Source organism: Salmo salar, chromosome ssa13 (genome assembly GCF_905237065.1).
Source record: "Salmo salar chromosome ssa13, Ssal_v3.1, whole genome shotgun sequence".
NCBI lineage: Eukaryota > Metazoa > Chordata > Actinopteri > Salmoniformes > Salmonidae > Salmo > Salmo salar.
In genome coordinates this window covers 4055816-4083720 of record NC_059454.1, presented here as the reverse complement: position 1 = coordinate 4083720, position 27905 = coordinate 4055816, and the positions used below count along the sequence as shown (strand labels likewise).

At 42.7% G+C, this 27905-nt stretch overlaps 1 protein-coding gene across 1 annotated transcript in view; it reads left to right on the top strand.

The window, feature by feature from the left end:
• The window catches only part of LOC106593269 (plasma membrane calcium-transporting ATPase 3), a 373049-nt gene that overhangs the window by 186469 nt on the left and 158675 nt on the right, over window positions 1-27905 (top strand). The window contains exons 11-14 of the mRNA XM_045692819.1: window positions 15049-15191; window positions 22980-23112; window positions 23272-23381; window positions 25004-25138. Coding sequence (XP_045548775.1) covers window positions 15049-15191; window positions 22980-23112; window positions 23272-23381; window positions 25004-25138 — 521 coding nt within the window. The remainder of the gene's footprint in view (window positions 1-15048; window positions 15192-22979; window positions 23113-23271; window positions 23382-25003; window positions 25139-27905) is intronic.

The following is a 27905-nucleotide window of genomic DNA, read 5'->3' as shown; positions in this document are numbered from 1 at the left end:
AGCCTAGTCAGTGGCCTAGTCAGTAGCCTAGTCAGTAGCCTAATCAGTAGCTAATCAGTATCCTAGTCAGTAGCCTAGTCAGTAGCCTAATCAGTAGCTAATCAGTATCCTAGTCAGTAGCCTAGTCAGTAGCCTAATCAGTAGCCTAATCAGTAGCCTAGTCAATAGCCTAGTCGGTAGCCTAGTCGGTAGCCTAGTCGGTAGCCTAATCGGTAGCCTAGTCGGTAGCCTAATCGGTAGCCTAGTCAGTAGCCTAGTCAGTAGCCTAGTCAGTAGCCTAATCAGTAGCTAATCAGTAGCCTATAGCCAATGTTTTATTATCACAAGCATCAAAACAGTTAGGTATTCCAGTTTGTTATTTATATTGGACATTATTTTTGTCCATGTAGCTTCTGTGACTCATTCGGCTTATATGCGATGCCCAATGAATTAAATATGTCAATGACTGTAGGAAGTCTGTTCTGGAACATGAAGCTATTACAATTGATTTAGTTTTCCATTTGTCATTTTGTAAAAAAGTGCGTCATCCCCTTTCATCTGTTTTGATCGTAACTGTCAAATAGCTTGAAATCCAATCGCTTTCCTTGGTGTTGACTCCGCTTGTATCCTAGGCTGTTTTCCTGTTTCTTTGTTTACCATTCACGTGGCAAAATCACCAACAGGTTTGGGGAGTAACGGATTACACATAATCTGTTACACGTAAGGGATTACAAACGGGATGTAAGGGATGTAAGGATTACAAAAAAATGGTCACTATAATCTGTTATGTTACCAGCAAATATATTATAGTCAGATTACAGATACTTTACAAAAACTAGATGATTACTGCGAGGATTACTTTTAAATTCAGAAAGAATGTTTGCGAAAAAAAAATATTGAAAAAGGCACAAATTTAAATGTGTTCCACCTGAGCGAGTCTGACCACCAATCAGAGACCACTATGTGTTTGATGGATCGTGGGAAAAGAGCAGGAATAGGCTTTTTGTAGACTACAGTCCAAACTATGTCTTCCAATGTGCGACTGCTGTTGGCATCCAAAGATTATCCAACTTGAGTAAACGCTTGGAGGTAAAGGATGACAGCAGTGGTGTAGTCTACGGTGATACGGATAACACTTATTATTGATATCTATCTACATAGCGCATTGATGTGAATCACACTGCTGCTCTCTCATTTAGCTATTTGCGCCTTACGGATTGTGGTTATTGTGGATGGCTGTTCACAAATCTAAATGTCCATTTGAACCCAATAATGGTTGAATTCAAGAAGTTTAAGCTGCCTATCAATTATTGTTTTTGAAACCAGTGGACAGCCAGTGAAAAATGTGCTCTTGCAACAGCTGCATAATGTGGATCCCAGCCTATAGAATAACAGCTGCATAGTGTGGATCCCAGCCTATAGAATAACAGCTGCATAGTGTGGATCCCAGCCTATAGAATAACAGCTGCATAGTGTGGATCCCAGCCTATAGAATAAAAGTGGGGCTTTTATTGCTCAATCTAGTTCATGCTGATAAAAACATAAATCCATAGGTCTAATGGACACATGATCAAACTTGCACACTTTTGATAGACTTAAAGGGGCAATCTGTAGTTGCTACATGCATTTATAGATTATATATATATCCATTGATTCTTGAAGAATATAACTTATAAATGCCTCATCAGCTTAGTTCAACTGTCACTCCATCAGAACCCAAAATATAAGCTTGTTTTAGTCCACTGTTTGTAAACATTGTAAATGTAAACAAACGCTGTATAGCCTCATAACATGGTTAAAACAAGAATTATTATATAATGGATGGTCAGTCCTTGCATTCATAGCTCTGTTTTTTAATCTGAGAGTAGTTACATTTCTCCAGGCCCATCTCTCAGCTTTTTACCAAAACAGAGGCGGGGCGACCGTTTTGTTATTGTTTCATCTGTGGATTTGCCCTTTAAACAGCTGCATATTATCTAGGTATCACAGTGTCACCAACAAAAAGGTAAACAATAGGCCTATAGAAAATGACTCGGTACCGGTACCCCCTGTATAAAGCCTCGTTACTGTTATGTTATTGTGTTACTTTTTATTATTTTGTACTTTAGTTTATTTGGTAAATATTTTCGTAACTCTTCTTGAACTGCATTGTTGGTTAAGGGCTTGTAAGTTACCATTTCACGGTAAGGTTTACACTTGTTGTATTCGGGGCATGTGAACAATAAAGTTTGATTTGATTTCAAATGCAGCATATGGCATTCATTTTTCACATGCACATTTCAGTAGAGCTCAAAGCATGCCATTCCATGAGCGCAACATTTATTTTTCAACTCGAATCAATGAGCCCAATCAGTCCTCCATGAAAACACAATCATAAACAACAAAGTAGGTGCTGGCTAATAAGTCCTTAGTTTTTGGGTCATGCTCAGCAAAAACAATTTGGCTAATCTATACTTCCATATTTGTAAGTCCTATTCTTGAAGATCAAGGGGTATAACATTTATTGGAATGACGGGAATTCTGATAGACTTTGGTTTGTAATGTAAAGATATCATTTAATCGTATTATTATATGTAGTAGAAACCGATTGCCAGCTATGTAAACGTTTTAACATTGATTTATCCTGCAATAGATGTTGTTCAATTGGTAACATACATGTTTGTTTTCTTCTAAAGCCTCTTAAGGGGAAAGTAATCTAAAAGTAACTGAATGTAATCAGATTACGTTGAGTTTGGGGTAATCCAAAAGTTACGTTACTGATGACAAATTTTGGACAGGTAACTAGTAACTGTAACGGATTACATTTAGAAAGTAACTTAGCCAACCCTGGTCACTAACGGCGATGGTAAACTAATCTTCTTCTAATGTTTGGGCTGTATCCTCATCCGGCCGTGATCGGGAGTCCCATAGGGACCACAGTTGGTCCAGCGTCAGCCGAGTTTGGCCGGGGTAAGCCGTCCTTGTAAAATAAAGGTTAAATTTAGAAATAAAAAAATAGTTTGAACATGCAGTACATTTTCAAAAATGCAAACGCAATGTGTGTAGTGAAATATTTCCATGTTGAAGCCAATAATCAAACATGTTTGTTGCGAGATGCCTATTGTTGGGTTAGTGCTTGACACCATGATAAACTCAGTTCCTGATGATGGCTCATTGTATTGGGCAGCTTCAACCTGCCGTCTTTGATTCATTTCTTTCCACCTCTTTCTTTCCCATCCTTGCCTCTTTTTACCTCAATCTTTCACAAGGCAGGAAATTCGCTTGTCCTCCTCTCTACTAGAGGCTGTTCTCCTACTAATCTCACTGTAACCCCCCTCCAGGTCTCTGTTCTCCTACTAATCTCACTGTAACCCCCCTCCAGGTCTCTGTTCTCCTACTAATCTCACTGTAACCCCCTCCAGGTCTCTGTTCTCCTACTAATCTCACTGCAACCCCCCTCCAGGTCTCTGTTCTCCTACTAATCTCACTGCAAACCCCCTCCAGGTCTCTGTTCTCCTACTAATCTCACTGTAACCCCCCTCCAGGTCTCTGTTCTCCTACTAATCTCACTGTAACCCCCCTCCAGGTCTCTGTTCTCCTACTAATCTCACTGTAACCCCCCTCCAGGTCTCTGTTCACTACTTTGTTTCCTTTCCTGTCTCCTTTCCTCCAACCCTACCCACTCAGCCCCTACCCAGATTCCCTCTCTCTCTCTTCCTCTATCCTATCATTTGTCCCTTCTGCTAAATTCTTCTCCCTCCTGTCTCCTGCTTATGTATCTTCGACCCTACTCTCGTCCCTTTCTGCATCCTATGACTTGCATTGTTCCCATTCCTGCCGGCCGGCTTGTCCTTCCCCTCCTGCTCTGTGGCTGAGTGACTCCTTGCGAGCTGACAGAACAGGGCTGCGGGCAGCAAAGGAAAATGGAGGAAACTAAACTTTCGGAGGATTTATCATCCAAGACACTTTCCATCCGCTCCTCATTCACTCTGCCTATTGCGTCCACTGGTCCCACTCACAGAACTACCCCACACCTTGACCACTTTCTCCCCTTTCTCTCCAGATTAAATTCTGTAACTAGTGAGGTCTGGCCGCCCAACAACCTGCCCACTCGACCTCATCACATCCTCCCTTCTCCAGACCATCTCTGGAGACCTTCTCCCATTCCTCACTTCCCTCATCCCTTCTCCAGACCATCTCTGGAGACCTTCTCCCATTCCTCACTTCCCTCATCCCTGACCCCTGACTGAGTCCCCTCTGACTTTAAAATGTCCAGAGTCACCCCTCCTCAAGAAACCAACACTCAATCCCTCGGATGTCAAAAACTACAGACCGGTATCCTTTTTTTTCTTTCTTTTGAAAACACTTGAGCGTGCTGTCTCTGACAAACTTTCTTGCTATGTCTCTCAGAATTATCTTCTGGACCCTAACCAGTCAGGTTTCAAGACGGGTCACTCAACCCGAGACTGCTCTTCTTTGTGTCACGGAGGCTCTGCTCACTGCCAAAGCTGACTTTCTTTCCTCTGTTCTCATACTCCTAGATCTTTCCGCTGCCTTCAACACTGTGAACCATCAGATCCTCCTCTCCGCCGTCACAAGGGTCGGGCGTCTCAGACTCTGCACACTCTTGGAATATGGGATTATAATGATAACAGAACTATATGAGTTTTTATTTTGAATTTCGTTGTCACACATTGAGATTCTTGGTTGCAACTACGATTCGTAAATGTGCAATTTAATTTTGCACACTTGTATCCTGATGAGTGAAAGATTTAAGAACTTGTAATTTGACATTTGAATACATTAAATAAGATTTGCAAGCATAATCTATTTTCAGAATTATTATAAATTAGTTTACAAGTATGAATATTTTGCTGTGAATCAAAAAATTACTGACACTTACTGATATTGAATCTACATGCATTCTCTCACTGTCGTCATGTTAACAAGAGATTCGTAAACTTGAAGAAAGTTTTGTAAATTTGTAAACAGAGATTCGTAAACTTGTAGAAAGTTTTGTAAATTTGTAGACGAGATTCGTAAACTTGTAGAAAGTTTTGTAAATTTGTAGACAAGAGATTCGTAAACTTGTAGAAAGTTTTGTAAATATGTAGACAAGAGATTCGTAAACTTGTAGAAAGTTTTGTAAATTTGTAAACAAGAGATTCGCAAGTAACATTTTTTTTATCTGAGCAGCTCTGGGGGCAGGACATTTTACTACCTGACCAATCAGTTTCCTCTGTCCAAACCACAGACATCTAACCATTGGCTGGATTGTTCCATCAATTAAATCTCAGGAAGTAGATAACCAGATGAGGAAGAGGAAAATAAAACCCCAACAATCTACTTCAAGGTAAAAGTCTCTTTTATCCATATATATCGATTATTTTTTTTGTGTGTGTGAAAAGGCATGACAGTAGTTCGCTTATCATGTGAAATATAAATGTATATTTCATACGAACTCCTAACTATTGCGTTAGCTATCTGGCCTCTGCCATTCATCATAGCTTTATCAGACTGCTTTAGTTGCAAGAGGAAAACAAATATAATTGTTAGTTAATAACCATCGGATTGATAAAGCTGCTAAATGCCGTTAGCTAGATAGATGGCTAGCTAGATTGAACCTGCTGGGGGAAAGCTAGCTAGTTACCTCCCACCATCATCACTGCATTGTAGCTAATGTTAGTAACGTTTCTAGAAAATAAAAAGGATATATTTGCTCTATCTATATTTTAACGACATGTTGATGACTTTTGAACACTTTTTGTCAAACTACTTCATTCCACTACCAGTTTATTTATTAGTTGGTGACTGAAAAAGTTACATTCTCAATTTGACAGCAAATAGATTAGCTAGTTAAAAGTAAATGGTGACAACTTGATCAAGTTTATGAATATGTAAAAAAAAAAAAAGTTGTGGTTCCCAGCAACTTGAACCAGCACTGAAATTTGAGCAGTGAGATGAATTTCTTCCCCCTCTCCTCTTTTACTCAGGTTGAAGCACATCCTTAACACCCAGACAGACATCAGGTAAAACATCTTGGAGATTATTCACAAGGTTAGATGGAGAATAATGTGTGGATCTTATTTCTATCATTCAGAATTGTAGGAAAACGTGTAACTTGGAAAGCTCATTCATTAACACAGACGTGGGTGGTTTCTGTCCCAGGGGAATCAACTGTGGCAAGTTTTTTTGGTTCAATTTAGAATTTATTTGAATGGTAAATAATGTATTGTACTTTTGGAGTCACTTTATTTGTAAATAACAATAGAATGCTTCTAAACACTAATACATTAATTGGGATGCTAGCATGAATTATCGTGAATAATGATGAATGGGAAAGTTACAGACGCATAAATATCATACCTCCAAGACATGCTAACCTCTCACCATTAAAATAACAGGGGAGGTTAGCAATTTATATCATACCTCCAAGACATGTTAACCTCTCACCATTACAATAACAGGGGAGGTTAGCATTTTATATCATACCCCCAAGACATGCTAACCTCTCACCATTACAATAACAGGGGAGGTTAGCGTTTTATATCATACCCCCAAGACATGCTAACCTCTCACCATTACAATAACAGGGGAGGTTAGCATTTTATATCATACCCATCAAGACATGCTAACCCCTCACCATTACAATAACAGGGGAGGTTAGCATTTTATATCATAACCCCAAGACATGCTAACCTCTCCCCATTACAATAACAGAGGTTGGGGGGTGATATTTGTGCGTCTGTAACCTTTGCACTCATAATTTTTCACAATTCATTCAGGATGATCGGTAATCATGGTATCATCCACATTAATGTAGAAGTGTTTAGAAACATATTCTTATTTACAATAAAAGTGACTACAAAAAGTGCCGTAATTTCTAAACGGTTCACCCAATATGGATGAAAATACCCTCATATTAAAGCTGACAGTCTGCACTTTAACCTCAGTCATTGTATCATTTCAAATCCAAAGTGCTGGAGTATAAAGCCAAAACAACAACAAATTCATTGTCCTAATACTTGGATCTCATTGTATGTAATAAAATATGCATGACTTAGCATTCAGTACCTCTATCCATCTCTTTACAGGTGCTACAGAGGCAGAATATTCAGCTTTCAGCCTTCTGACCACCTACCTGCGATCTCTCCAGATCCTTCTGACCACCTACCTGCGATCTCTCCACATCCTTCTGATCACCTACCTGCGATCTCTCCACAGCCTTCTGACCAACTACCTGCGATCTCTCCACAGCCTTCTGACCATCTACCTCCGATCTCTCCACAGCTTTCTGACCACCTACCTGCGATCTCTCCACATCCTTCTGACCACCTACCTGTGATCTCTCCAGATCCTTCTGACCACCTACCTGCGATCTCTCCACAGCCTTCTGACCACCTACCTGCGATCTCTCCACAGCCTTCTGACCACCTACCTGCGATCTCTCCTGATCCTTCTGACCACCTACCTGCGATCTCTCCACAGCCTTCTGACCACCTACCTGCGATCTCTCCTGATCCTCGATATCCCAGACAAGACAGGCAGCCCAAGTCTGATCTTTTTTCCACTAATTTGACCAATCAGATCAGCACTGAAAAAGATCTGATGTGATTGGTCAAAATACCAATTAGTGGAAAGAATATCAGAATTGGGCTGCCTGTCTCAACGCAGCCAGAGACAAGGGACTATACTATAAGTCAGTCCTTATGTTTGAAGCAGTTTTCTATGAATTTGAGTGGTTACATACAGTACATGTTAAATGATCAGGAGACTCTTGCTGTAAACAAAGGGACGGTACCACTGAAATCCCCAGTATTCAGGCAGGCTGCTTGAAGAAGATGTGTCACCATCCAGGCCCTTGTCACAGCAGTGGCCTGATGGAGAGATGACAATAAATAGATGACGTCCCTTTCATCACCAAAGACGTGTTAGTATTTACTGTACATGTATGTTGCTGAACATAAATTGACATCCAATATCCAGTTCATAAGCATTGACTGTAACACCTCTAGGGTCCTGTGGTGGTCTGCTAGCGTGTTGCTTTCTAGTGATCTGACTCCCTCTCCACCTGAAATGCAATGACAACAAAAACATGAATAACAATAAGCTTAGCCGGTAACTTGGCTAAGTAGGCTAATTAAACACTCATGTTTATGAGGGCTCCCGAGTGGTGCAGAGGTCTAAGGCATTGCATCTCAGTGCTAGAGGTGTCACTACCGACCCTGGTTCGATTCCAGGCTGTATCACAACCGACCGTGATTGGGAGTCCCATAGGGCAGCGCACAATTGGCCCAGCATCGTCTGGGTTTGGCCCGGGGTAGGCTGTCATTGTAAGTAAGAATTTGTAACTGACTTGCCTAGTTAAATAAAAATGTGCACATCAGCCAAATGATACCAGCCAATAGCCTATTTGCTGTGAAATTAGAAGGTCCATTTTTCTTTCCAACTTCTTTCAGTCAACAATTAAATCAATAAACAGGAAGTGGAAGGAAGTAGTTTGACAAGTGTTCAAAAGTCAGTAACAAATATAGCTAGCATATACACTACCGTTCAAAAGCTTGGGATCACTTAGAAATGTCCTTGTTTTTGAAAGAAAAGCTATTTTTATATTCATTAAAATAACATCAAATTGATCAGAAATACAGTGTAGACATTGTTAATGTTGTTAATGACTATTGTAGCTGGAAACGGCAGATTTTTAATGGAATATCTACATAGGCGTACAGAGGCCCATTATCAGTAACCATCACTCCTGTGTTCCAATGGCACGTTGTGTTAGCTAATCCTAGTTGATCATTTTAAAAGGCTACCTGATCATTAGAAAACTCTTTAGCAATTAAGTTAGCACAGCTGTAAACTGTTGTTCTGATTAAAGAAGCAATAAAACTGGCCTTCTTTAGACTAGTTGAGTATCTGGAGCATCAGCATTTGTGGGTTCGATTACAGTCTCAAAATGGCCAGAAACAAAGACCTTTCTTCTGAAACTCGTCAGTCTATTCTTGTTCTGAGAAATGAAGGCTATTCCATGCAAGAAATTTCCAAGAAACTGAAGATCTCGTACAACGCTGTGTACTACTCCCTTCACAGAACAGCACAAACTGTCTCTAACCAGAATTGAAAGAGGAGTGGGAGGCCCCGGTGCACAACTGAGCGAGAGGACAAGTACATTATAGTGTCTAGTTTGAGAAACAGACGCCTCACAAGTCCTCAACTGGCAGCTTCATTAAATAGTACCCGCAAAACACCAGTCTCAACGTCAACAGCGAAGAGGCGACTCCGGGATGCTGGCCTTCTAGGCAGAGTTCCTCTGTCCAGTCTCAACGTCAACAGCGAAGAGGCAACTCCGGGATGCCGGCCCCGAGTGATGCAGGAAGTAGTTAGGCAGATGGTTTCAATAAGATGGTTAACTAGCAAATATGTTTGTTTTCGCCTCGCATCTAAAGCTGATTGATAAAGCTAACCAGTTGATAGTAAAGCTTGTATGAATGTCAGAGGCCAGCTAGCTAATGTAATATTTACCTTTATTTAACTAGGCAAGTCAGTTAAGAGCAAATTCTTATTTACAATGACGGCTTACCCCGGCCAATTTTGGACCACCCTACGGGACTCCCAATCACAGCCGGATGTGATGCAGCCTGGATTCAAACCAGGCACTGCAGTGACGCCTCTTGTACTGAGATGTAGGGTCTTAGACCGCTGTGCCACTCAGGAGCCCAATAGTTGCTGTCAATGCAATGGCTGGTCTGGAGTTCCTCCGAAAAGTACAATTATATTTCACATGATAAGAAAACTACAGTCATGACATCACAAAAAAAAATCTGTTCACACAGATAAACGAGACGATTACGTTCAAGTAGATCGTTTTATTTTACTCATCCTCTATTACCCATGTGGGTAGCTACTTCCTGAGATTTGATTGATGGAACAATCCAGCCAATGTTTAGGCGAATGTGTTTTTGACAGATGGAACTGATTGGTCAGGAGTAAAAGCTCCTGCCCCCAGGTCAAATAAACATTTTTACTTGCAAATGTTTTTCTACAAACTTACTAAACTTTCTACAATTTTTTTTTTTTTAGAATCTCTTGGTAACGTGACGACAGTGACAGAACTCACAAGCGCATGCAGCTTCAAAATCTGCAAGTGTATTTTTGATTAACATCAGAATATTCATACATGTAAATGAATTTGTAATAATTCAAAGCCTATTGAATGCATTCAAATGTCAAATTATAAGTTTTATACCCATTGTTAAATCTTTCACACCTCATGATACAAGCTTGAAAAATAAAATTACACACGAATCGTAGTTGCAACCACAAATCGAAATGTGCGACCAGGAAATTCAAAATACAAATTCACGTAGTTCTGTCATCATTATAATCCCTTATTAGAAATGCATCCTACCTGGCAGGCCGCTCTAATCTCTGTCTGCACCATGTACTCTCACAACTGGTGTCCCCCAGGGCTCGGTTCTAGTCCCTCTCCTCTTCTCTCTATACACACAGTCACTTGGCTCCGTCATATCCTCACATGGTCTCTTCTATCATTACTATTTGGATGACACTCAACTACTTTTCTCCTTTCCCCTTCTGACACCCAGGTGGCCTGGCAGAAGTCTCAGCTTGGATGTCGGCCCACCACCTCAAGGTTAACAAGACAGAGTTACTCTTCCTCCCAGGGTAGGCCGGCCCTCTCCAAGACCTCTCCATCACGGTTGACAGCTCCACGTTGTCCCCCTCCCACAGAGTGCAAAGAACCTTGGCGTGACCCTGAACAGGACAACACCCTGTCGTTCTCTGCAAACATCAATCCAGTGACTCGCTCCTGCAGGTTCATGCTCTACAACATCCGTAGAGTACGACCCTACCTCACACAGGAAGTGAAACATCCGTAGAGTACGACCCTACCTCACACAGGAAGCGGAACATCCGTAGGGTACGTCCCTACCTCACACAGGAAGAGGAACATCTGTAGAGTACGTCCCTACCTCACACAGGAACCAGTCCTGTCTGGACCCCTGCAACTCGCTGTTGGCTGGGCACCCCGCTTGTGCCATCAAACCTCTGCAGATTATCCAGAATTCCATAGCCCGCCTGATGTTCAACCTTCCCAAGTTCTTTCATGTCACCCCCACTCCTCCGCACACTCCACTGGCTTCCAGGAAGGTGAACCTTCGCCCCCAGTCTGAGGTCTTGAGTGCTCTGGAGCAGGTTTTCATCAAGGACCTCTCCGTATTTTGCTCCGTTCACCTTTCCCTCGATCCTGACTTGTCTCGCAGTCTCTGCCGCTGAAACAAAACCCCACAGCATGATGCTGCCACCACCATGCTTCACCGTAGGGATGGTGCCAGGTTTCCTCCAGATGTGACGCTTGGCATTCAGGGCAGAGTTCAATCTTGGTTTCATCAAACCAGAGAATATTGTTTCTCATGGTCTTAGAGTCCTTTAACTGCCTTTTGGTAAACTCCAAGAGGGCTGTCATGTGCCTTTTTCTGAGGAGTTGCTTCCGTCTGGCCACTCTACCATAAAGGCCTTATTGGTGGAGTGCTGCAGAGATGGTTGTCCTTCTGGAAGGTTATCTCATCTCCACAGAGGAAGTCTGGAGCTCTGTCAGAGTGACCATTGGGTTCTTAGTCACCTCCCTGACCAAGGTCCTTCTCCCCTGATGGCTCAGTTTGGCCAGGTGGCCAGCTCTAGGAAGAGTCTTGGTGGTTCCAAACTTCTTAACTTCAGTAATGATGGAGGCCACTGTGTTCTTGGGGACCTTCAATGCGGCAGAATATTTTTGGTACCTTTCCCCAGATCTGTGCCGTGACACAATCCTGTCTCAGAGCTGTATGGACAATTCCTTCGACCTCATGACTTTGGTTTTTGCTCTGACATGCACTGTTAACTATAGGACCTTATATAGACAGGTATGTGTCTTTCCAAATCATGTCCAATCAATTGAATTTACCACAGGTGGACTCCAATCAAGTTGTAGAAACATCTCAAGGATGATCAATGGAAACAGGATGCACCTGAGCTCAATTTCGAGTCTCATAGCAATGGGTTAGAATACTTATTTAAATAAGATATTTCTGTTTTTATTTTTAATACATTTGCAAAACATGTTATGAACCTGTTTTCACTTTGTCAATATGTAGTATTGTGTGTAGACTGATGAGGAAGTTTTTTAATTTCATCCATTTTAGAATAAGGCTGTAACGTAACAAAATGTGGAAAAAGTCAAGGGGTCTGAATACTTAGCGAATGCTCTGGCCTATGTTTAACAATGTATTTCCATATTGAAGCAATGCAATTAGAATAATGTGGACCGCAAACATTTTCAAAATATTTAGCAAATATGTGTCAGGCTATTTTACGAACTAGGCTATAATAAGCTACCATTCAAATTGGAGTTGATGACAATGCAATAAATAAAACATTGTAAATACACAATTTAAAACAACCACATAATTAGCTATGGAGCATGTTCTTATTGGCCAGTGAGGGGCTAAACCTCGACATACGCACAACTTGTTTATTTTATTTTATATTTATTCATCAAAACACATCTCTTTCGCGCCACCCCCAACTACTGCGGACAAATTCCGGTTGTGAAAATAGAAGAAAATATCTAAAAGTGACTCCAATATCACACAATATATTATTTACAATTAATTTCAATTGGGCACAAAATAATCTGAAACACAACCAAAACTACCTGCAAATGCATCCAACAAGGTTTTTTTTTGAGTCACAAGCTTAGTGTAGTGATTGCGTGCTAGAAATATCGGACCAAATACTAAACTATGACTCCTTCATTTATAAGAATCTTTAAGGGTGTCATTCATTTTGACTGCTACCTTTTTGAGAAAAAAATAATACTACTTGTTTAACAGAATCGCTTTCTCTGAGCAGTAGTATTGTATTGTATTGTATTGTATTGTATTTTATTGTAGTAGTATTAAATAAAATAATTTCCTCATTTTTTTTTGCATACAATTTATCTCAATATTTTCAATATTTCTTTTATACAGGCATTATAGCCTATCTTTATCAAGGGTGTCAATCATTTAATAAATACAATATTTATTATGTTGTTGTTGTTTACAGGTTGTGTGTGTCTAGCAGAGTGTACTCCTTTATATCTAATAATATTAATATAGATTAATATAATATTTAATATTTTGTTGTTGTTGTTGTTGTTGTTTATAGGTTGTGTGTGTCTAGCAGAGTGTACTCCTGTATACATAATAATATTCATATAGATTAATATAATATTTAATATTTTGTTGTTTCCAGGTTGTTTGTGGCTAGCAGAGTGTATTCCTGTGTATGAGTGTATATATATAATCTTAATGTAACATTTAAAATGTTGTTGTTGTTTACAGGTTGTGTGTGGCTAGCAGAGTGTATTCCTGTATATATATTGTAATATAGATTAATATAATATTTAATATTTATTATGTTGTTGTTGTTTACAGGTTGTGTGTGGCTAGCAGAGTGTATTCCTGTATATATATTTTAATATAGATTAATATAATATTTAATATTTATTATGTTGTTGTTGTTTACAGGTTGTGTGTGGCTAGCAGAGTGTATTCCTGTATATATATTTTAATATAGATTAATATAATATTTAATATTTATTATGTTGTTGTTGTTTACAGGTTGTTTACAGGTTGTGTGTGGCTAGCAGAGTGTATTCCTGTATATATATTTTAATATAATATAATATTTAATATTTTGTTGTTGTTTCCAGGTCGTTTGTGGCTAGCAGAGTGTATTCCTGTGTATATGTGTGTGTGTATGTATGTATATATATATATATATATATATATATATATATATATATATATATATATATAATAATCTTGTCTAGCAGATCCACTCTGTATGCAGTGCACTCAGAAAGTATTCAAACCCCTTTACTTTTTCCACATTTCGTTACGTTACAGCCTTATTCTAAAATTGATTAATATATTTTTTCCCTCAATTTACACACAATACCCAATAATGACAAAGCAAAATAGGTTTTTAGAAATGTTTGTAAATTTATTAAAAATAAAAAACTGAATTAATACATTTACATAACTATTCAGAACCTTTGTTGATGCACCTTTGGCAACGATTACAGCCTCGAGTCTTCTTGGGTATGACGCTACAAGTTTGCCAAACCTGTATTTGAGGAGGTTCTCCCATTCTTTTCTGTAGATCCTCTCAAGCTCTTTCAGGTTAAATGGGGAGCGTCACTACACAGCTATTTCCAGGTCTCTCCAGAGATGTTCGATCAGGTTCAAGTCTGGGCTCTGGCTGGGCCACTCAAGGACATTCAGAGAATTGTCCCAAAGCCACTCCTGCATTGTCTTGGCTGTGTGCTTAGTGTTGTTGTCCTGTTGGAAGGTGAACCTTCAGCCCCAGTCTGAAGTCCTGAGCGCTCTGGAGCAGGTTTTCATCAACAATCTCTCTGTACTTTGCTCTGTTCATCTTCCACTCGATCCTGACTAGTCTCCCTGCTGCTGAAAAACATCCCCACAGCAAGATGCTGCCACCACCATGCTTCACCGTAGGGATGGTGCCAGGTTTCCTCCAGATGTGATGGTTGGCATTTAGGTCAAAGAATTCAATCTTGGTTTCATCAGACCAGAGAATCTTGTTTCTCATGGTCTGAGAGTCCTTTAGGTACCTTTTGGCAAACTCCAAGCGGGCTGTCATGTGCCTTTTACTGAGGACTGGCTTCAGTCTGGCCACTCTACCATAAAGACCTGATTGGTGGAGTGCTGCAGAGATGGTTGTCCTTCTGGAAGGTTAACCCATCTCCACAGAGGAACTCTGGAGCTCTGTCAGAGTGACCATCGGGTTTTTGGTCACCTCCTTTCTGCTTTTATTGTTAATGATTTTGCAAAAATGTCAAAAACCTGGTTTCACTTTCTCATTAATGGGTTATCGTGTGTAGATTGATGTGAAACAAATATTTAATGAATTTTAGAATAAGGCTATAATTTAACAAAATGTGGAAAAAAGGTCAAGGGGTCTGAATACTTTCAGAATGCACTGTATATAGTAATAATAACGTAATATTTAATAAGTTGATGTTTCCAGGTCGTGTGTGGCTAGCAGAGTGTACTCCAGTCTATGTCCAGTACTTTGTCAAGTTCTTCATCATCGGAGTGACTGTGTTGGTGGTGGCTGTACCTGAGGGGCTGCCGCTCGCTGTCACCATATCACTGGCCTACTCTGTCAAGGTACGTGAGGATGGGTGTGTATGTTTGGGTAAACACTGTACTTGTTTGTTAGAGATCTGAGAGGGTAGAGGAATAACAGTAGCGGGTAGCAAGCAATATGCCGGGAACTTCCAATTGGCCAATCACTAACTCTATCACTAACCCGCTGTCAAATAAGATCTACACAGTTATGTAGTGCATGTCGGGCAATTTGTGATTGAGCCATCCCACACAACAACATACTTCAGTTTACTATAGTACTATATGTAGAATTCTGAGGTTAACTGTAGTATACTGTAGAATCCTATACTTCACACTGTAGTATTCCTCGATGGTGTAGTGCTTCCGTGCCCTCAGAAAGCATTCATACCCCTTTACTTCATCCAACATTTTGTTGTGTTACAGCCTGAATTTAAAATGGATTCAATTGATTATTTTTTCTCTCACCCATCTACACACAATACCCAATAATGACGAAGTAAAAATATGTTTTTACACTTTTTTGCAAATGTATTGAAAATGAAATACAGAAATATTTCATTTACATAAGTATTCACACCCCTGAGTCAATAATTTGTAGAAGCACCTTTGGCGGCGATTACAGATGTGAGTCTTTCTGGGTACGTTTCTAAGAGCTTTCCACACCTGGATGGTGCAATATTTGCACATTATTCTTTAAACAAATTCTTCAAGCTCTGTCAAATTAGTTGTTGATCATTGCTAGACAACCGTTTTCAGGTCTAGCCGTAGATTTTCAAGTAGACTTAAGTCAAAACTGTAACTCGTGAACATGCACTGCCTTCTTGGTAAGCAACTCCAATGTAGATTTGGACTTGTGTTTTACATTTTTTATTTTATTTAAACTTTATTTAACTAGGCAAGTCAGTTAAAACAAAATCTTATTTACAATGATAGCCTAGCCCGGCCAAACCCGGACGACACTGGGCCAATTGTGAGCCGCCCTATGGGACTCCCAATCACGTCTGGTTGTGATACAGCTTGGAATCAAACCAGGGTCTGTAGTGACGCCTCTATCACTGAGATGCTGAGCCACTCGGGAACCCTTTTAAAGTCACCATTGGACTCATAGCGAAATCCCTGAGCGGTTTGCTTTCTCTCCAGCAACTGAGTTAGGAAGGACGCCTGTATCTTTGTAGTGACTGGGTGTATAAAAACACCATCCAAAGTGTAATGAATAACCAACAGGACAACAACCCTAAACACACAGCCAAGACAATGCAGGAGTGGCTTCGGGACAAGTCTATTGAATGTCCTTGACTTCCCAGCCAGAGCCCGGACTTCAACCCGATCGAACATCTCTGGAGACAACTGAAAATAGCTGTGCAGCGATGCTCCCCATCCAACCTGACAGAACTTGAGAGGATCTGCAGAGAAGAATGGGAGAAACTCCCAAAATACAGGTGTGCCAAGCTTGTAGCGTTATACCCAAGAAGACTCAAGACTGTAATTGCTTCCAAAGGTGCTGAACAAAGCACCGAGTAAAGGGTCTGAATACTTATGGAAATATGATATTTCAGCTTTTTATTTTTAATAACTTTGCTAAAATTTCTAAAAACCTGTTTTTGCTTTGTCATTTGGGGGTATTGTGTGTAGATTGAAGGAAAAAAACAATGTAATCAATTTTAGAATAAGGCTGTAACGTAACAAAATGTGGAAAAAGTCAAGGGGTCTGAATAATTTCTAAATGCACTGTATAAAAAAATTGATATTTTAGAAATACAAATGACTTTCCTTAAAGACAGTCACCTTATTGGAGGGCGCTGCCAATAAACTGACTGGACATAATGAACATCTTGAAGATTGTGACATGAATGAACTCACTGACGGTCAAACTCAACACATATCAGACAGAACTATCGACCACACCCCAAACATTTCTTCAAGACAGCATGGCCACAAAATGGTTGCTCACAGGAATAAACCAACAGCAACAACGCCGTACAGCCTACACATACATTTCCTTCATGTCCTCCCTACAAAAGTATACACCTCACACACATGGTTATGGACTCAACTCTGTCAGAAATAGAGATGAAATGTTAGAAAACAATAAAATCCTCTTGACAGAAAAACTGGATTTTCGGTATTTAAAAAAAAAAGTGATGTTTATTAATTATGAAATTATGTTTAATATGAATAACATTCCATCCACTGGGTCATTATGCAGGAAAGGGCTACAGAGCAGGCAGAGCAGGCAGAGCAGGTAGAGCAGGCAGGGCAGAGCAGGTAGAGCAGGTAGAGCAGGCAGAGCAGGCAGAGCAGGTAGAGCAGGCAGAGCAGGTAGAGGCAGAGCAGGTAGAGCAGGTAGAGCAGGCAGAGCAGGCAGAGCAGGTAGAGCAGGCAGAGCAGGCAGAGCAGGCAGAGCAGGCAGAGATACAGTTCAGTCTAAGAGTCTTTCTAGATTCAGGAGACAGAAAGGTGCAAATAATAATGACGGGCAATAACAGCAATAGACATCCGTAACTAATCGGCTGTTAATGGCAATAATCAATGACAATATGCAAATCCAATAAGGATATAAATTGGTAAAGCTATGCATAAATATAGTAGTGGTTAAAGAATGGCCAGATGGGGTGAAATAGCATGCGCCATAGTAGACCAAAGCTATAGCAGGCGGATTTTTTAATGACTACATCGCATGGCAAGTAATATAAAAATATAAAGCTCACAAAAGTAGCAAGCATAGCCATAAAGCAGGCTTAGTTAGCATTACAAAGGCAGCAAGCGTAGCCATAAAGCAGGCTTAGTTAGCATAACAAAGGCAGCAAGCGTAGCCATAAAGCAGGCTTAGTTAGCATAACAAAGGCAGCAAGCGTAGCCATAATGCAGGCTTAGTTAGCATAACAAAGGTAGCAAGCGTAGCCATAAAGCAGGCTTAGTTAGCATAATAAAGGTAGCAAGCATAGCCATAAAGCAGGCTTAGTTAGCATAACAAAGGTAGCAAGCATAGCCATAAAGCAGGCTTAGCTAGCATAACAAAGGTACCAAGCATAGCCATAAAGCAGGCTTAGTTAGCATAACAAAGGCAATACACAAAAAGTGTAACAGTTATCAACATGACCACTAACACTCCAAGTACCAAAGGGAACAGATCAATAGACTCAAAATGGGGGTTTGATTGAGACCTTAGCATTTTGCAGCCATTATACAAAACAAACAACGATGAGAGAGTCCTCTTCTTATTCTCTCTTATAGTAATGTTACGTTTGATTCCCGAAGCATGAGTCGAAATCGCTAAGCAGCTAACTTCGAAGCAGTGTGCCGATGCGTGTGTCACTTTATCAGAAGGACGTCATGAATGATGTCCGAAGTTTTGTTTGATCACCTGCTTTTTCAACTTGTGTTGCAAAATGCGAGATTCCACTGATTTCGCCGTGGTTCCGGTGCTTTCTTTGATTCCAAGCTGCTTTCAAACACGACACCATACTTACAAATAGAAACGTCCCTTTTTCAGGACCCTGTCTTTCATAGATAATTTGTAAAAATCCAAATAACTTCACAGATCTTCATTGTAAAGGGTTTAAACAATGTTTCCCATGCTTGTTCAATGAACCATAAACAATTAATGAACATGCACCTGTGGAACGGTCGTTAAGACACTAACAGCTTGCAGACGGTAGGCAATTAAGGTCACATTTATGAAAACTTAGGACACTAAAAAGGCCTTTCTACTGGCCTTTCTAAAAGACCAAAAGAAAGATGCCAAGGGTCCCTGCTCGTCTGCGTGAACGTGCCTTAGGCATGCTGCAAGGAGGCATGAGGACTGCAGATGTGGCCAGGGCAATAAATTGCAATGTCCGTACTGTGAGACGCCTAAGACAGCACTACAGGGAGACAGGACGGACAGCTGATCGTCCTCGGATCGGTACAGGATCGGTACATCCGAATATCACACCTGCGGGACAGGTACAGGATGGCAACAACAACTGCCTGAGTTACACCAGGAACACACAATCCCTCCATCAGTGCTCAGACTGTCCACAATAGGCTGATAGAGGCTGGACTGAGGGCTTCTAGGCCTGTTGTAAGGCAGGTCCTCACCAGACATCACCGGCAACGTCGCCTATGGGCACAAACCCACCGTCGCTGGACCAGACAGGACTGGCAAAAAGAGCTCTTCACTGACGAGTCGCGGTTTTGTCTCACCAGGGGTAATGGTTGGATTCGCATTTATCGTCGAAGGAATGAGCGTTACACCGAGGCCTGTACTCTGGAGCGGGATTCATTTGGAGGTGGAGGGTCCGTCATGGTCTTGGGCGGTGTGTCACAGCATCATCGGACTGAGCTTGTTGTCATTGCAGGTAATCTCAACGCTGTGTGTTACAGGGAAGACATCCTCCTCCCTCATGTGGTACCCTTCCTGCAGGCTCATCCTGACATGACCCTCCAGCATGACAATGCCACCAGCCATACTGCTCGTTCTGTGTGTGATTTCCTACAAGACAGGAATGTCAGTGTTCTGCCATGGCCAGCAAAGAGCCTGGATCTCAATCCCATTGAGCAGGTCTGGGACCTGTTGGATCGGAGGGTGAGGGCTAGGGCCATTCCCCCCTGAACTTTCCGGGAACTTGCAGGTGCCTTGGTGGAAGAGAGGGGTAACATCTCACAGCAAGAACTGATAAAATCTGATGCAGTCCATGAGGAGGAGATGCACTGCAGTACCTCCTGAGACGGTCCACGGTCCGGAACCTCCTGTGACGGTCCACGGTCCGGAACCTCCTGAGACGGTCCACGGTCCGGAACCTCCTGAGACGGTCCACGGTCCGGAACCTCCTGAGATGGTCCACGGTCCGGAAACTCCTGAGACGGTCCGGAACCTCCAGCTCCATGGTCGGAGCCTTCACCTGCGCCGATGCCCAGTCTGAGCACGGCGTCCAGTCCAGCTCCAAGGCCAGAGTCTTCTTCTGCGTTAGTGCCCAGTCCAGGCACAGCGTCCAGTCCCGCTCCATGGCGGGAGTCCTCCTCTGCGCCGATGTCCAGTCCGAACACGGCGTCCAGTCCCACTCCATGGCAGGAGTCTTCCTCTGCGCCGATGTCCAGTCCGAACACGGCGTCCAGACCCGCTCCATGACAGGAGTTTTCATCTGCACCTAGGTCCAGTCCAGGCACAGTGTTCAGCCTGGGTCCATGGCTGCATCTGCGGGATGACCAGGTTCTTCGTCCCGCACCAGAGCCGCCCCCGATGCTGGTGGATCTGCGGGATGAGCGGGTTCTTCGTCCCGCACCAGAGCCGCCACCGATGCTGGCGGATCCGCGTGATGAGTGGTTACTTCGCCCCGCAACAGACCGACACTAGACATCCCCCCTAACCCTCCCTTTTTGTTTCAGGTTTTGAGGTCAGAGTCCGCACCTTTGGGGGGGGTACTGTCACATCCTGACTATAGAAAGCCTTTATTTTCTATGGTAGAGTAGGGCATGACTAGGGGACTAGTAGGGCATGACTAGGGGTTTAGTCTAGTTTATATTTTCTATGTGGGGTTCTAGTTTGTTTTTTCTATGTTGGTGTTTTAGTATGATTTCCCAATTGGAGGCAGCTGGCTATCGTTGTCTCTAATTGGGGATCATACTTAAGTAGAATTTTTCCACCTGTGTGTTATGGGATATTGTTTTGAGTTAGTGCACGTAGCATCTCTGTAGTCACGGTTCGTTGTTAGTTTATTTGTTTTTGTCTTTGCTTAGTTTCACTTTCTAATAAATAATGTGGAACTCAACATTCGCTGCGCCTTGGTCTGACATTTATTCCAGCGAACGTGACAACAACCAATAATACATACCCAGATATCAGACAACCAATAATACGTACCCAGATATCAGACAACCAATAATACATACCCAGATATCAGACAACCAATAATACATACCCAGATATCAGACAACCAATAATACAATACATGAATTAGTGACCTTAATCAATCAAGTAGAAAAGAGGAGCAAAACAAAGGCAGACACTCGGCCCTCTGTGAATTGGACGTATGGTGTGTAGGCTGTGCGGTGTCGATGCTGTTGGATTATTTCTGTCAGCAACCATTTTGTGGCCATGCTGTCTTGGAGAAGGTGGTGACGTTGAGGGGGGGGTCTAAGGTGACGTTGAGGGGGGTCTGAGGTGACGTTGAGAGGGGGGGTCTAAGGTGACGTTGAGCGGGGTCAAAGGTGACGTTGAGGGGGGTCTAAGGTGACGTTGAGGGGGGGTCAAAGGTGACGTTGAGGGGGGGTCTGAGGTGACGTTGAGGGGGGGTCTGAGGCAATGTTGAGGGGGGGTCTAAGGTGACGTTGAGGGGGGTCTAAGGTGACGTTGAGGGGGGGTCTGAGGTGACGTTGAGAGGGGGGGTCTGAGGCGACGTTGAGGGGGGTCTGAGGCGACGTTGAGAGGGGGGGGTCTGAGGCGACGTTGAGATGGGGGGTCTGAGGCGACGTTGAGAGGGGGGGTCTGAGGCGACGTTGAGAGGGGGGTCTGAGGCGACGTTGAGGGAGGGGTCTAAGGTGATGTTGAGGGGGGTATAAGGTGACGTTGAGAGGGGGGTCAAAGGTGACGTTGAGGGGGGGTCTGAGGTGACGTTGAGGGGGGGTCTAAGGTGACGTTGAGAGGGGGTCAAAGTTGATGTTGAGGGGGGTCTGAGGTGACGTTGAGGGGGGTCTGAGGCGACGTTGAGAGGGGGGTCTGAGGCGACGTTGAGAGGGGGGGTCTGAGGCGACGTTGAGAGGGGGGGGGTCTAAGGTGACGTTGAGAGGGGGGGTCTGAGGCGACGTTGAGGGGGGTCTAAGGTGACGTTGGGGGGTCTAAGGTGACGTTGGGGGGGTCTGAGGTGACGTTGAGGGGGGGTCTAAGGTGACGTTGAGGGGGGTCTGAGGTGACGTTGAGGGGGGGTCAAAGGTGACGTTGAGGGGGGTCTAAGGCGACGTTGAGGGGGGGTCTAAGGTGACGTTGGGGAGGGGTCTGAGGTGACGTTGAGGGGGGGTCTAAGGTGACGTTGAGGGGGGTGTCTAAGGCGACGTTGAGGGGGGGTCTAAGGTGACGTTGGGGAGGGGTCTGAGGTGACGTTGAGGGGGGGTCTAAGGTGACGTTGAGGGGGGTCTAAGGCGACGTTGAGGGGGGTCTGAGGTGACGTTGAGGGGGGGTCAAAGGTGACGTTGAGGGGGGTCAAAGGTGACGTTGAGGGGGGGTCTAAGGTGACGTTGGGGGGGTCTAAGGTGACGTTGGGGGGGGTCTGAGGTGACGTTGAGGGGGGGGTCTAAGGTGACGTTGAGGGGGGGTCTAAGGTGACGTTGAGGGGGGGTCTGAGGTGACGTTGAGGGGGGGTCTGAGGTGACGTTGAGGGGGGTTCTAAGGTGACGTTGGGGGGGTCTAAGGTGACGTATGGGATTGTTTTGAAGATGGTCATACTATGAATCATTTAGCTTTTTGATTTAGACTTGTAGGACCCCTTTAGGTATAAAACAAAATCATAATCATAAGAAACAAGGTTTGGAAGTGTTTGTCCTATATCTAGAAGGTATAAGAAAACTTATGAAACAGTTTCATTTTTACACATATTTAACCCGTTTTTTTGGGTAGGAACAAATCTACCTTAATACTTCCATTCATTTTTTTTAAACCGGTAGTGTTTTTAAAAATGATTTTACTTAGATTGATCTGTCTAACTTTAAGATGTTACGATTGTACTAAAAAAAGTTATATTTATTTCTAAGGTGTTTGGTCTGTTGCTCAGAGCTGTTGACCCAAGTGGTAGTTTTACCATTTTAGCTAACCCTAGTGGGCAGGTGTTCCTCCTCCTCCTCCTCCTCCTGTAGAAAATGATGAAGGATAACAACCTGGTGCGTCACCTGGATGCGTGTGAGACGATGGGTAACGCTACGGCCATCTGCTCCGACAAGACTGGCACTCTGACCACCAACCGCATGACTGTCGTACAGACCTTCCTAGGTAACGCACACACGCACGCGCACGCACACGCGCGCACGTAGGCACACGCACGCATGCGCACGCAGGCACACGCACACGCATGCACGCACACACACACGCGCGCGCGCGCGCACACACACACAGTGTCCCAGTAGTAAAGTGTGTCTTGTGTGTTTGTAGGTGACCAGCACCACCGGTCAGTTCCGGAACCAGAGCAGGTCAACCCCAAGACTCTAGAACTACTGGTCAACGCCATCGCTATCAACAGCGCCTACACATCCAAGATCATGGTGCAGAGAGGGACGGGGGTGGAAGGGATGGGGGGAGACTGACACCAACACTGGGACTGAGAGACAGAGATGGAGACAAGACTGACCCAACACTGGGACTGAGAGACAGAGATAGAGACACAAGACTGACACCAACACTGGCACTGACAGAGACATAGACAAGAGACTGACACAAACACTGGGATTGAGAGACAGAGATATAGACACAAGACTGACACAAACACTGACACTGAGAGACGAAGATATAGACAAGACACTGACACCAACACTGGGACTGACAGAGACATAGACAAGAGACTGACACAAACACTGAGACTGAGAGACAGAGATATAGACAAGAGACTGACACAAACACTGACACTGAGAGACGAAGATATAGACAAGACACTGACACCAACACTGGGACTGACAGAGACATAGACAAGAGACTGACACAAACACTGAGACTGAGAGACAGAGATATAGACAAGAGACTGACACAAACACTGAGACTGAGAGACGGAGATATAGACAAGACACTGACACCAACACTGGGACTGACAGAGACATAGACAAGAGACTGACACAAACACTGAGACTGAGAGACAGAGATATAGACAAGAGACTGACACAAACACTGAGACTGAGAGACGGAGATATAGACAAGACACTGACACCAACACTGAGACTGAGAGACGGAGATATAGACAAGACACTGACACCAACACTGAGACTGAGAGACGGAGATATAGACAAGAGACTGACACCAACACTGAGACTGAGAGACGGAGATATAGACAAGAGACTGACACCAACACTGAGACTGACAGGCAGAGATATAGACAAGAGACCGACACCAACACAGGGACTGATAGACGGAGACATAGACAAGAGACTGACACCAACACTGAGACTGAGAGACAGAGATATAGACAAGAGACTGACACCAACACTGGGACTGAGATATAGACACAAGACTGACACCAACACTGAGACTGAGAGACATAGACAAGACACTGACAAACACTGAGACAGAGAGACAGAGATATAGACAAGACACTGACACAAACACTGGGACAGAGATATAGACAAGACACTGACAAACACTGAGACAGAGAGACAGAGATATAGACAAGACACTGACACAAACACTGGGACAGAGATATAGACAAGAGACTGACAAACACTGAGACAGAGAGACAGAGATATAGACAAGACACTGACACAAACACTGGGACAGAGATATAGACAAGACACTGACAAACACTGAGACAGAGAGACAGAGATATAGAAAAGACACTGACACAAACACTGGGACAGAGATATAGACAAGAGACTGACAAACACTGAGACAGAAAGACAGAGACAGCGAAATAGACAAGAGACTGACACAAACACTGAGACTGAGAGACAGAGACAGAGACAAGACACTGACACCAACATTGGGACTGAGAGACAGAGACAGAGACAAGACACTGACACCAACACAGACACTGACCGAGACAGAGACAAGAGACTGACACCAGCACTGGGACTGACAGACGAAGTGGACAGTATTTGACTGACACCAACACTGGGACTGACAGACCGACAGTATTTGTTGGTCAATACTAATAATACATGTTTACCACCCCCCCCCCCAGCCTGCAGACCAGGAGGGGGGTCTAGCTAAGCAGGTGGGGAACAAGACTGAGTGTGGACTGCTTGGCTTCGTTCTGGACCTAGAGCAAGACTACAGTGCTGTCCGAGACCGGGTCCCCGAGGAACAGCTATTCAAGGTTAGTTTAAATACACCTAACGTTATTATCATCTAATAACTGTTTAACTGTTATTTTATCAGGTAGTCATACTGAGACCAAGGTCTCTTTTACGGATGAGCCCTGAATTACATCAATTACAGAAAATAAACACATGAATATAAATCCAAAATGCAAGCAGAAAGAAAACAAGGTCATGAAAAACAAACACATTCATCAGTAATAAGGTCCTCTAATCACCTTTTTGAATTACCTTAAAGGCACCAAAACATCACATTTAAGAACATTTTGAAGACTGTTCCGTAAGCTGCAAGAAAACTAAAAGCTGATTTACCTAACTCAGTAGAGTCCGTCCCTGAGACCAGGTGTGGTAACCCCTATGTCTAAAGTTTAGTGATGATGTTAGGTACAGTGGGATGTTTTATAAAAAGGGCTTTATAAATGAAAACATATCAACATATCATCGTACGGGACATCAGAGGGCCAACCAACTGTCTGGTAGAGAATGTAGTGATGACATCACAGAGGGCCAACCAACTGTCTGGTAGAGAATGTAGTGATGACATCACAGAGGGCCAACCAACTGTCTGCTAGAGAATGCAGTGATGACATCACAGAGGGCCAACCAACTGTCTGCTAGAGAATGTAGTGATGACATCACAGAGGGCTAACCAACTGTCTGGTAGAGAATGTAGTGATGACATCACAGAGGGCCAACCAACTGTCTGGTAGAGAATGTAGTGATGACATCACAGAGGGCCAACCAACTGTCTGGTAGAGAATGTAGTGATGACATCACAGAGGGCTAACCAACTGTCTGGTAGAGAATGTAGTGATGACATCACAGAGGGCCAACCAACTGTCTGGTAGAGAATGTAGTGATGACATCACAGAGGGCCAACCAACTGTCTGCTAGAGAATGCAGTGATGACATCACAGAGGGCCAACCAACTGTCTGGTAGAGAATGCAGTGATGACATCACAGAGGGCCAACCAACTGTCTGGTAGAGAATGCAGTGATGAGTACTAAAACTGTTGCCCGTAATAAAGCGCAGTGTGTTATGATAAACTACATCTGACTGCTGTAATCAAGCGGCAGCTGCTTTCATATCGATGTTGTCGCCGTAGTCTAGGACCGGTAGGAACGTCGACAGAATAATCTGATTTCTACTATTTAGCAAGAGGCAGGACCTATTTCAATTCTATACAACTATACGAGGTTAGTTATTACATCAGTTATTAGGTTATTATATTACAAAATAACAACTATACAAGGTTAGTTATTACATCAGTTATTAGGTTATTATATGACAAGATAACTTTACAAGGTTAGATTACATATTATTATATTATAAGTTAACAACTATACAAGGTTAGTTATTAATCAGTTATTAGGTTATTATATTACAAGATAACAACTATACAAGGTTAGTTATTACATCAGTTATTATGTTATTATATTACAAGATAACAACTATATAAGGTTAGTTATTACATCAGTTATTAGGATATTATATTACAAGATAACAACTATACAAGGTTAATTATTAATCAGTTATTAGGATATTATATTACAAGACAACAACTATATAAGGTTAGTTATTAATCAGTTATTATGTTATTATATTACAAGATAACTATATAAGGTTAGTTATTGCATCAGTTATTAGGTTATTATATTACAAGTTAACAACTACATAAGGTTAGATTACATATTATTATATTACAAGATAACAACTATACAAGGTAGGTTATTACATCCTCTTACTCTACAGTGCCTTCAGAAAGTATTCAGAGCCCTTTGACTTTTTCCACAATTTGTTACATTACAGCCTTATTCTTATTGGATTGAATAAAAATTATTCCTCAGCAGTCTACACACAACACCCCATAATGACATCACAACACCCCATAATGACATCACAATACCCCATAATGACATCACAATACCCCATAATGACAAAGCGAAAACAAATGTGTTCAAACTAAAAAACAGAAATACGTTATTTACATAGTATTCAGATCCTTTGCTATGAGACTCAATTGACCTCAGGTGCTTCCTGTTTCCATTGATTATCCTTGAGATGTTTCTACAACTTGATTGGAGTCCACATGTGGTAAAATCAATTGATTGGACATGATTTGGAAAGGCACACACCTGTCTATATAAGGTCCCGCAGTTGACAGTGCATGTCAGAGCAAAAACCAAGCCATGAGGTCGAAGGAATTGTCCGTACAGCCCAGAGACAGGATTGTGTCAGGGCACATATCTGGGGAAGGGTACTAAAAACACGAAGCATGGTGGTGGCAGCATCATGCTGTGGGGATGTTTTTCAGCAGCAGGGACAGGGAGACTAGTCAGGATCGAGGTAAAGATGAACGGAGCAAAGTACAGAGAGATCCTTGATGAAAACCTGCTCCAGAGCACTCAGGACCTCAGACTGGGGCGAAGGTTCACCTTCCAACAGGACAACGACCCTAAACACACAGCCAAGACAACGCAGGAGTAGCTTCGGGACAAGTCTCTGAATGTAATTGTGGGGCCCAGCCAGAGCCCAGACTTGAACCCGATCAAACATTTCTGGAGAGACCTGAAAATAGCTGTGCAGCAACGTTCAGCATTCCGGTGGCCATTTGATTAATTGTTCAGCAGTCTTATGGCTTGGTAGTATTTGTATTTATTATGGATCCCCATTAGCAGCAGCTACTCTTCCTGGGGTTTATTATGGATCCCCATTAGTTCCTGCCAAGGCAGCAGCTACTCTTCCTGGGGTCCAGCAAAATGAAG